Below are 12,074 nucleotides of genomic sequence, written 5' to 3'. Positions count from 1 at the left end.
TTTACCTATAGAGCAGTGGAAATGTGTTATTTGAAATAAATTCTCAGCAAATTTTATAGCATTATATTCCTTTTCTTTTCTTTTTTTTTTTATGGAGACAGGGTCTTAATCTGTCACCAGGTTGGAGTACAGTGGCATGAGCATAGCTCACTGTAAACGTGAACTCCTGGGCTCAAGTGATCGTCCTGTCTCAGCTTCTGGAGTAGCTGGGACTACAGCCATGCGCCACCATGCCTGGCTGATTTTTTAATTATTTGTAGAGATGAGGGCCTCCTTATGTTACCAGGCTGGTCTCAAACTCCTGGCCTCAAATGATCCTCCTTCCTCAGCCTCCCAAGGGCCTTCCTTTAACCTCAACGAATGTTTCGTATCATTAAGTGAAGGACATTAATTGCTACAATTTCATAAATAAGTAGGGTTGAAAGGATTTTCAAGAAGTCACCTAGTTCATGCCCCTGACTTTAAACAGGTCTGCATCTAATCCTCAATGAGAATTTTTCTCTACTTTTAATATCATCAACTAGAAATTTTATTATATATCCAATTTAAATAACAATCAAGTGGTGACATTTAAAATGGAAATATCTTATTGAAATTCTAGATGCAAATTTTTTAAGCATGTTATTTTACTTTTATTAAAAATTGGCTTTCTTTATTATCAATACATCAGTTCGCTAAAATGAACAGAATGAATATATATAGAAAGAAAAATGACTGCGCAATCAATGAATGTGCCCATTCTACAATATTTGGCCCTATCCTAATAAGTTGGCATGTACAGGCTAATTTCTACCATAACAGAAATAGTCATAGTAATAATAATTAAAAACAACCCAAAACATTTGAGCATTTTCACAAAAGTCAACTTTTCTATTAAGAGAAGGTTGGATATAGGGGTGGAAGGAGTGTCGGAATGGAGTAATTCGATCAGCAATAGTAGCTCAGATTCATTAATAAACCACAGGGAACATAACACAGGTATAAATGCAACCCAATAACCTGGCATGATGGAGAAGCTGATTTTGCATTGCACAGAAAGAGGATCACTTGGCATTGCACATTTCTAGAATATTTATTGTGTGGTATTTGCAGTATTAAGTCAAGATAATAAAGTTAATTTCTCAACTTTTCCTTAGTTGGGTCTCTTGAGAATAAAGTTGTATAATGCAAGTACATTTTGGTGTGGGTAGAAACCTTTGCACAAATGTGAAAATAAAGAGCCCAGGATATAAGGATATTTTGTCTTTTGTTTAAAAAAAAGAGTATTCTCATAAAAGTAGCATGGCTCAGAATTAAGACTTACCACTTTGTTCACTAAAAATTCCTGCTGAAAGTCAGAAGGAAAGATAAGTGAGTTTGTTGGAATAGAGTGGGCATATTTTTCTATAGGTAATCATATGTTTAATTGACCAAACCAAGCCAATTTTGAAAGTAGAAAAGGCACTATTAACAATAAAGTCAGGCCAACCGGCATAAGCTGGGGCTCCCCCAGGCAAACTAGGACATATGGTTACTCAAGCCATTCAAACTTCGTATTGGCTACTCTTAACTACCCCTGTACAGGAACTAAGATGTATAATATACTAAAGAAAACGTGCCACAGTTCTAAGTGTACCATTTCCTATTATCTATATGATGAAAGAAAAAGCCTGTACAAGAAAGGTATTTTTGTGTCTTTAGAAAGATTAACCCACAAATCAGTTAGGAGCTTCATCTTCTATGATATCTATCGTTAGTGAGCACTTCATAGGATTATACTTATTGTCATGAGTCTTAGTGTTCTTGTAAAATTCAGTTTTACAGCTAGAGCATGGAGTATTGGGAAAAGTTCTGTGGATGATTGGAGGGGAGTAAATTTGGTTCAAAGGCCTAGATCTCACATTGAGTGACTCACTATGAATGTGCTTAAAGTTTCAGCATTTCTGCTTCCTGAACAATGGTACAGTGTGACTCTGCAGAGTTTCATGCTTCTTTCCTGGCCTAGGGTGCTATGAAATTACTCTGACTTTTCTAGTTAGCCAAGCAGCTCAGTCGGGATAAGAGATTTTTGTCACTGCACCCCTTAAAAGGCAGTTGCACGTTCCATTTTTATATCAATAACTGTCAAAACTAATTTTTTTAAAGCCATGACAACCTAGAAGTCCAGTCCACAGCATTATGGTACAGAAAAATACCTTTATTATTGTAAGAGTTTGGAAACTCGGCTGCCCTTTGTATGTCCACATTGTGTATTTGGTACCTGATGGTGTCTCCATGGTGTTTTGACTTTGTTTGACTCATGTGATTCTTTTAGATATTGATGAGTGTGTTGAAGAGCCAGAAATTTGTGCCCTGGGCACATGCAGTAACACTGAAGGCAGCTTCAAATGTCTGTGTCCAGAAGGGTTTTCCTTGTCCTCCAGTGGAAGAAGGTGCCAAGGTAAGTGTCTTTGAAGTCTTTGGGCTTTCATTGCTCCATGTTTATTTATGGTGGTCTTATTTTTCAAACATGGCAAAGCTCTGTTTCTTTGTGAACAGGAAGATGGAGAGTTTTCATTCACCCAGAGGTCTAATGATAACCATATGTCAGAAGGTTCATTTTCACTTTTAAGGTTAAAAACTCATCCATCAAGTTATGGTTGCTTGTACAATTGTACTGACATTTAAACCTCTCTCCCACTAAAAGCACAAACGCTGATAGGCCCATCAGTGGGGAAGCACCTTGAGCCACCGAAACAGCAAAGCCTGGGGGAAGTTGAGCTACATACATATCCCCTACATCTGAAGAGATAAGCTGAAAAATATGGGTCCAAAGTTAGACTCAAGAATGAAAAACTGCACATTAACCCATCTGCCCTCGCAATATAGTACCCATCCCTTGTATCACAAATTCTCCAAGAAAACAAAAATAAATTTAAACTGACCAGGATTCTTGCTGGACCATTGTTCATTTTTAGGAATAATACTTGTCAGCTATTTCAGTAACGACTTTCAAGGGTTTGCCAACGACTTTCAAATTTTAAACAAAAATCAAAAGGATCCTGAACTTCGGCATAACACAGCATGTGCTTAAGTCCCAGAAAACTGTTTAGACTTCTCTAAACAATACAATTATGTATGGCTATCTACATACACAGACTAGTTTCATGAATTCTGGGGAAGGGAGATGAAACAAACATGTATTTCTTTTTTTTCCACTTGTATCTTTTGTTGTTTGGTTGCTATTGTTGTTTTGGTGTTGAGTTGGGTTTTTTTTTTTTTTTTGGTTGTTGGGGTTTTTTTTTTTTTTTTTTTGCATGGTTTTTTGGTTTTGCTTCCATATTACCAAACATGGAAGAGGCACTGGATATCATTTAAGATTCAAAAAATTGAGTTTGGGGGTCCCGGCCCTGCCATATTTAGTCTAGAACAAGTCATTTAATCTTTTGAAAGCTGAATTTCCTCATTTTAAACAATAGTATCTGCCCAACCAGCCTTACTGGATATGTGACAAAGCTTTGTTAGTTTCTGAGTCCTTTGTAGACTCTTATTGTTATTCTAATGATCTGATTTTTACTTTTCAACTAGTTATTTGGGAAGTAAGAAGGAGAGCGTTGAGAATTCTCTGGTTGCTTTCAGCTTGTTGGTAGTTGTCTGTGGTCTGTGTGGATTTCAGGGTGGTGCTTAATTCGAACAGATATTCTGCATGGTACAGACCAGCCAGATAAATTCTAACTCCTGCTCCCTTGTTTTTGTGTGCCTTTGGCTTGGCCTGAATTTGGAAAGAAAGCAGTGAGAAACCAGGTGTGAATCTGCCGATGTGGCAGGCCAGAGGAAACTCCTAGGCTATTAATTCAATTTGCACTGGCCCATCACAGAGCAAGCTAACGCTGCAGGAAGAATCAGCCCAGCTGTGAGCAGCCCTGCCACATGCTCAGCTCCAGGAGGCAGAGCCAGAACTGAGGAATGCAAGCAGGGAAAGTGACTTTTGTAGTTCTGATGAAATTTCGAGGTCATTAAGGGCTCTTTGCAGATGGACTGGTAAACAGGCATCCCAGGGAGTCCTAAAGTATGTGGGTGAGCACAGCTCTCTTCCCCAACTCAAGGCACCCTTGATTAATAAGCCAATTCTAGAGAATCACCACAAGCTAAAGTAAACCTCCTACAGAGCATAGATTTTGCTGGAGCCAGGAAATTGAGAGCTGGGTTTTTCTTGTAAGATGACAAATTAGGAGTCAGACTTCTATTGCCCGTGAAATGAGAAAATTCCACAGAACCGTGGATAATGTTTTTTAAAAAGCAAATGCCATGGGACTCAGGTGGACAGAGCCTGGCACTAAAGACCACAGGTGTAAATGAGCCACTCCCACTTGCAAAGTTCAACAAAGGGAATTTGCCACTTAGGCTGACTCAAAACTTCATGCATTTGAGTCTCTGTCTAATGCCAAGATTTTTTTTTTTTCGGAGTGGAGTGGTGTAGGGGAGATAGAGCTGGGGTCTGGGACGAGGTCAGCTATTAAAGGAAAAAAGAATGAGAATTTTAACACACTAATATTTCAACATACATGTTTAAAAAAACACTACAAACTGGAAGACAAAGCAGAGAATTAAGTTTTTATATATTTGTTGAGACATTTTTGTGAGTAGTCACTGAATTATATCTAAAGGTAGTTGGAGGCATAAATAATAAAAACAAGACTGATAAATACAAAACATTATATGTGACAAAGAACTTGAAGAATAAAAGAGATCAAAAGTGTTCTCCAAGAAACGAGAACGTGTTCAATCTTGAAGTTTCTCAGCAAAGCAAACATTCGGGTGGCAGATATGCCACAGGACTGAGTTTTGTTGCTCTTGACCTTCAGAAGGATAATTCATTGAAAGGTTCTTGCTAGGTCCTAGCCACAACAGATGGGGAAGTGGAATAGAAATTAGAGAGATGCGCTGGGCGTGGTGGCTCACGCCTGTAATCCCAGCACTTTGGGAGGTCAAGGCGGGCGGATGACGAGGTCAGGAGATCGAGACCATCGTGGCTAACATGGTGAAACCTCGTCTCTACTAAAAATATAAAAAATTAGCTGGGTGCGGTGGCGGGTGCCTGTAGTCCCAGCTACTCAGGAGGCTGAGGCAGGAGAATGGCATGAACCCAGCAGGCAGAGCTTCCAGTGAGCCGAGATAGCGCCACTGTAGTCCGGCCTGGGCAAAAGAGCGAGACTTCCGTCTCAACAACAAAATAAAAGAAATTAGAGAGATGATTTATCTGGATGAGTTAGTAGCCATGAAAGATTGAGCAAGTTCATTGGGAAGGCTACCTGAATTTGATTTACATAACTTGGTAAATATAATAGATAGATGGATAGATAGATAGAAAATTTAATTCATGAAAACTTTTCCTTTGTTATCTCTGGCAGCTCTGTTATTCCTACATTGTCTTCTTTGTCATAAAATAAAAGCTGGGGAAACTGTTTTATCAGAAGTGCTTAGGTTATCATAGTATGGTTCCTGGGATTGAAAAACAGTGATGGAAGTGAATGAAAAAGGCAGAGGTGGTCAGATATAAAGAAAGAAGAATAGTGCAATATGGGTATGAAAGCATTTCTTTTAAACCTGCAGATTGTGGCCTCTGTGTAATGAGAGGAGTTTTGCAAGGCTTTGAGAAGTCAAGTTTGAGGGAAAACACAGTCCATACTCCTGGTTGAGCTCACTTTTTGGAGTCAGTGTGTTCTATACGAAATAGAAAGGCCCGTTTCCAAAATTATGTCAAGCAGCGTTAGAGAATTTTATAGGAAGTAGATCCCATCTTCTTTGTTGGAGTCATCAAGCAATAATCGATATTGAAATATATTCTTTCAAGGAAATACTATTCTGTTCCTACCCACCCACAGCCCTGCTCTCCTCTTCCTTCCCTCTCTGTGTTGAACTAAACAAGCTTCTTTTAAAAATTTAACATTGACACAGCTCTGCATATGTGTGTGTGTGTAAAATCTACAAAAAGCCCTACTTGCGTTTTGTAGCCAGCATCTCCAGGAGTATCTGCTTCAGTGACCAACCCTTGTGTTGTGTTTTTGCCCATCTACAAAGTTGCCACTTCTATATTTGTTCTGTGCCTGTGATCTCGGATTTTATTTTGGTTCCAGAGTTTAGGGGACACAGAATAAACAACAAAGTGTGATGTCACAGTATATATTAGAACTAAGAGGGTTCTTTTGGTCTAGTGTGCTCACTAAACGTGATATTGCAAGCAGAGCTGTCAATGAAGGAATCTTGTGAATGATTCCATCTGTGGATTTTCCAATCCTGAAGTCACTGACAGATGTCAATTTTGAAAACTGTCAGTTTGAGATTTTATTGGATTCACATCAGGTTACTTTGAAATAGTGACTAAAATGAGAAGTAATAAATTTAAGGTCACAGAGTTGTTCGTCAGATCTCACTATACAAAAGATACCCATGACTGTAACAGTCTCAGCTCTGTTACTGTTAGAATCACATAAGGAGTATTGCTGTGGTCCTGAGAGGAGAACATAAATAACATAGTGGATTGTTCTTTATTCACTATCGTGCAGTAAGGACTCAGTAGAAAAGCAACTGAGGAGTGTCATAAATTTATGCTGCAGATTTGCGAATGAGCTACTGTTACGCGAAGTTTGAAGGAGGAAAGTGTTCATCACCCAAATCCAGAAATCACTCCAAGCAGGAATGCTGCTGTGCCTTGAAGGGAGAAGGCTGGGGAGACCCCTGCGAGCTCTGCCCCACGGAACCTGATGGTATGTTTGTCATCTGCATTTCTCTTTGGGCCATGCAGGGTGCAGACTGGCCATGATGTAAGAAAGATTGTAGGCCTTAAAGACAGTAACACAATGTAATTTAATTGTAAGTCTAATTAGAATGTTCATTAAAAATTATGTTATCTCAGGACCTCGGTAGTTATTTTCTTTTTAATTATGTCATGAATCACAGATGCCCAAGGAGTAGGCACAACATCTTAGGGAGTCTCGTTAACTTGCTCTGGTTTCTGGGCTTGTTTTGTCCATCATTTATCAATATACACAGCATGTGGCTATTTGGCTACCTCAGAATGCTTGTGGAGAAGCTTGTAACGAATTGCTATTGTTCTATCTATTAATGAGTGTCTCCGCCACAGAGGCCTTCCGCCAGATCTGTCCTTATGGAAGTGGGATCATCGTGGGACCTGATGATTCAGCAGTTGGTCAGTTGCCTGTGCTGGATTCTCAGCATTTCTCAGTATTCTCAATCAGCTTCTTCTGTAGTGATTCTTATTTCTTTCCATCTATCTTGGAAAATTAAGTGCTACTTTTTTGTCACTTCATTTAGACAGCAATTATATTATTGCATTATTAGATAATCTATTGATTAAACACTGAAATGATCATAATTTGTCTTCATGTTTAAAAAAATACCTTGTTATTCACTATTTTTTTCTCTTGCTTAAGACATGGACGAATGCAAAGAACCCGATGTCTGTAAACATGGACAGTGCATCAATACAGATGGCTCCTATCGCTGCGAGTGTCCCTTTGGTTATATTCTAGCAGGGAACGAATGTGTGGGTGAGTAATAAGTTTTCTTCCATTGGAATTTTACAAGTTAAAAATTAGGCTATACAGTATTCACTGTATATCCATGAATATAAGTACCAAGATGGCACTGAAATAAGTTGTTTTGTTTTGTTTTGTTTTTATTTTTTTGAGACAGAGTCTCGCTCTGTCACCCAGGCTGGAGTGCAGAGACGCGATCTCAGCTCACTGCCAGCTCCGCCTCCCGGGTTCACACCATTCTTCTGCCTCAGCCTCCCGAGTAGCTGGGACTACAGGCGCCCGCCACCTCGCCTGGCTAATTATTTTTTGTATTTTTAGTAGAGATGGGTTCACTGTGTTAGCCAGGAAGGTCTCGATCTCCTGACCTTGTGATCTGCCTGCCTCGGCCTCCCAAAGTGCTGGGATTACAGGCGGGAGCCACCGCGCCCGGCCTGAAATAAGTTTTATCCATCCACTCATATGTCATTCATTTAAAATACTAGTGAGTCACCGTCAGGTCCCAGGCACTGTGCTGCTGCAACACTGAACCAAGAAGACAAGTTCCTTCCTTGCATGGACCTTACAGCCTAATGGTGAAGGCAGACACTGGACATATCAGAAGAGATACCAGAAAGGACAACATCATAATGAAAGTCTTTGTAAAATTTTTTAAGAATTGTTAATGGTCATAATCTTATTCCATTATCAAATAAAAATTTTATCTGGATTCTTTTACATTTAGTAAGACGAAAGGCTATGCAACCAGTATACAATCTTTTTGTTGTAACCCTGTTTTTAAAATGTCAAATAATGGCTCCTCTGACTGGCCTTTGACCCTTAATCAACACTAACTCTAACTTAAATCCAAGTATCATAGTTAGTTATCTAAGAATTCCAAAGCAATTCAATATAACATAATTAATACTAGCATAAATGCTGAGAGTTTATCTGTGTGAATTACAAAGTACTTTCTTCGTACAAGAAATCAGGTTATGTAGATTTCAGCTCCAGCTATGGCTGTGGGAGTTTAAGCAAGTTTTTAAGCTTTTCTAGGCCTTAGAATGTAATATTATGCAAGTAAATAACATTTGTAATTACCTTTGCAGCTCTAAAGATCAATGGTATCGGGATTTTTATTAACTTGAAAGAGAAATAATATTCTTGACAGTGCAATGTGATTGAATGTTATAGTAGAACAAAAGCAAATATTTCAATGTTTTCTCCTCGGAATCTTCAGTTAGTGCTAATATGTGCATATGAAATGACCCTCTTCGCCTAGGAGCTCCCCACCATAGCCTCTTGCCTTCACTTTTGACTTAAGAACCTCAGCACAAGATACAACTGTTGACAAGAGCCATTACTCTTCTGTGCCTTAGATAGCTGGAATATCAATGTTATTTCTTAAAATTATTTCTTTCCCAAGGGGAGATATTCTCCCCTAAGGGATGTGCCAGAATAAGAACGGTGAGTATTCTAGGTGGATGGATTAGAAAGCATACACACACACACACACACACATATTTTAGGTCTCTTTGGTAAGGTTTGTTCTCTCCGCCTGTGTTTTAGAGTGATCATAACCTAAACATACTTTTTTCTAGCCTTTCCTCTGCTTAATGTAAACCATCTGGTTTCAACAGAATCAACAAAATCTACTTAAATCTTGATTTTATTCGATGTATTAATTTTACTTAACCTCTGGTCTTTTATTTTACGTAAGTTTAGTCTTTCATTTTATATCTGGCAAAAATCCATCATGTGTAAGGCTTCTCGGGGAGTGATGTAATGTAAAGCCAAACTGGGGATGTTCTTTCTAGCTTTAAACAAGCAGAAACTTTTGACGGGTGATAGGGGCCTTTTTTTTTTTTTTTTTTTAAACCCTTGGAGCATCTATTCCAAATAGAAGATTTAGTTTATAATGTGGGAGGCTGGAGAAACTCATGGAGAAGAGCACTGTAAGGGCTAGATGTCCAGGCACTGTCATTCTCACTGTCACTGTCACTGCCACTGAGCAAGTCGAATTTCACGGCTATAAACCTGAGATAATAAGACATGCATACTCCTTTTTTGCAAGAACAGAATGAGAATTAAACATTACAGATCAGGCTGGGCATGGTAGCTCACACCTTTAATCCTAGCACTTTGGGATGCCGAGGTGGGCGGATTGCTTGAGGTCAAGAGTTCAAGACCAGCCTGGCCAACATGATGAAACCCTGTCTCTACTAAAAATACAAAAATTACCTGGGCATGGTGGTGTGCACCTGTAATTCCAGCTACTCAGGAGGCTGAGGCATGAGAATCACTTGACCTGAGAGGCAGAGGTTGCATGAGCTGAAATCACACCACAGCACTCTAGCCTGGATGAGAAAGTGAGACTCTGTCTCAAAAAAAAAAAAAAAAAAATTACAGTTTAAAATCCTCTGATAGAATAAAAGGTATTATCTCAATTCATCATGTTTTGGACACATTCCTGGTTTCTTGCAGATACTGATGAATGTTCTGTCGGCAATCCTTGTGGAAATGGAACCTGCAAGAATGTGATTGGAGGTTTTGAATGCACCTGTGAGGAGGGATTTGAGCCCGGTCCAATGATGACATGTGAAGGTACATCTCTTAAACAGAGAACAGTTGATTACATGTACTGATCATGGGAACAATTGGTTGATTACAAGTCTTAATATTAAATACAACTCAGGGTGTATATAATAAAGATCATCTAGGCCTGATGGGCCATTTGATCATTCTTCTTTTGTGGCCTCTTCTCTGTAGGGAAAGAGAGATATCCAAGAAAGCTACAGCTGTGTGCTCATGGCACATCTACACTGTATATTACAGAGAGTTCTTGTTGGTGTCTCCCTACTACTTATATTTAGATACTCCCATGTTGTTTAATACCTTCTTTCTTACTCTCACTTTCTCCTTCTTTCTGTTTGTCTCTCATGCTCCCTTTCTTTTTCTTTTCTCTTTTTCTCTACTTTTCTGTTTCTAGAAGCACTGCACACTCAGATACCCACCAACATCCTGTAGCCATTTGGAAACAATCACAGCAAAAGTGGTTGCCTATAATATATAAGCATCTGAAAAGTGTCCATCCATAAGCCTAGTGGAATGTATGAAAAGAAGGAAAGGGAGGGAGTGTCTAGAGCAGTGGCTCTCAAAGGGTGGTTCCCAAGAGCAGCTGTATCAGCATCACCTGTGAACTTATTAGAAATGAACATTGTCAGTCCTCATCCAAGACCTCCTAAATCAGAAACTCAGAGAGTGGGGTGGAGCCCAGCAGCCCTCTAGGTGATCTGATACGCTCTCAAGTAGGGACTCACTGGCCTGAGGAAAGAATGAAGGAGAGGTGAAGGCAGAGAATAAAGTTGGTAGCAAAGAGAGCTTTCATCAGATATGATCCATCAATGCCCATTGTCAGAGTTGTGGTAAATCTTTAAAGATTGTGACTAAGTCATGATCTGGGCTCTCACTCATGTTCTTAGTCAGCACTGGCCTTGGGGAGCAACATGATAGTTGAGATGGTCTATTTTAATCCTGCTTTTCCAAAACACATTCTGATGGTTCCAAATTCTTCAGTCTGCAGAAATCACTCTTTTTCCATTAATGGTAAATTCATTCCCATCTATTTAAGGTTTGAACATGGGCATCTGTGTAAACTGAGTGTCTCTGTCAGTATAAAATGATCTGGAACACTATTTGTTTGGGCAGAATAATCGCTGTTATTTCACAGGAGCCTCTTTGTATGGGGAAAGAGAGGTGGTTAACAGTATTGGAGGAGTTGGCTTCTATGCTGACCACAATTGTTTTGGCGGAATGGGGCAAAACTGATTCCCACGCCATGTAACTGTAGGGAGTGACAAATGGTCAACCTGAGCCTTCAAAGCCAGAATTTCAGAAAAGACCCTCATATGTTGAGTGGCCTGTAATTTCCCATCCACCTAAATAATCATTAATAATTATACCAGGACAACAAACATAAACTGGGACTGTTCTGGGAGAATCGGGAGTGGAGAGTGACACTACTTATACCAAATATAAAATAATCAACCCATTTTATAATTTCCTGGAAATGGGAGACCACTTGATCCATTCATGTTTATGACAAGGAAGCATTGCAACTTTTGGTAAAAGTTTTAGAGTTTTTATTTAATTGGTAGGTTCCCTTTTGTTGCTGTCCATGATCCCTTATTTTCTTACACTCCTCTGCTGCAGATATAAATGAATGTGCCCAGAATCCTCTGCTCTGTGCCTTCCGATGTGTGAACACTTATGGGTCATATGAATGCAAATGTCCCGTGGGATATGTGCTCAGAGAAGACCGTAGGATGTGCAAAGGTGAGTCATTGTGTTCAAGGTCATCTAAGCTAGGAAGCTCTAACTCTATCTGTGAGGGGAGATGTCCCTCAAAGCTTCCATTAGTAGGGGAGGGCTGGGAATTGGGGAATATAAATAGTCCATGGACAATATGGGGGTTGTCACTGCCACGTTTCCCCCTAAATTGTAGCTGGAAGCATCATCAAGCCAAGTCAAGGACTGCACTGCAGATCCTTTATTATGTCTCACTGTGCATTGCATGCTCAC

General features: G+C 39.5%; 1 protein-coding gene across 2 annotated transcripts in view; it reads left to right on the top strand.

Annotated features, from left to right (window-relative positions):
- The window catches only part of FBN1 (fibrillin 1), a 240,478-nt gene that overhangs the window by 203,553 nt on the left and 24,851 nt on the right, over positions 1 to 12,074 (top strand). For both annotated transcript variants that reach the window (XM_010357811.2, XM_010357809.2), the window contains 6 exons: positions 2,294 to 2,419; positions 6,576 to 6,725; positions 7,103 to 7,168; positions 7,413 to 7,529; positions 9,978 to 10,097; positions 11,706 to 11,828. In XM_010357811.2, the coding sequence (XP_010356113.2) occupies positions 2,294 to 2,419; positions 6,576 to 6,725; positions 7,103 to 7,168; positions 7,413 to 7,529; positions 9,978 to 10,097; positions 11,706 to 11,828 (702 nt within the window). The remainder of the gene's footprint in view (positions 1 to 2,293; positions 2,420 to 6,575; positions 6,726 to 7,102; positions 7,169 to 7,412; positions 7,530 to 9,977; positions 10,098 to 11,705; positions 11,829 to 12,074) is intronic.

Source organism: Rhinopithecus roxellana, chromosome 5 (genome assembly GCF_007565055.1).
Source record: "Rhinopithecus roxellana isolate Shanxi Qingling chromosome 5, ASM756505v1, whole genome shotgun sequence".
Lineage (NCBI taxonomy): Eukaryota > Metazoa > Chordata > Mammalia > Primates > Cercopithecidae > Rhinopithecus > Rhinopithecus roxellana.
This window is presented reverse-complemented; position numbering and strand designations above follow the sequence as displayed.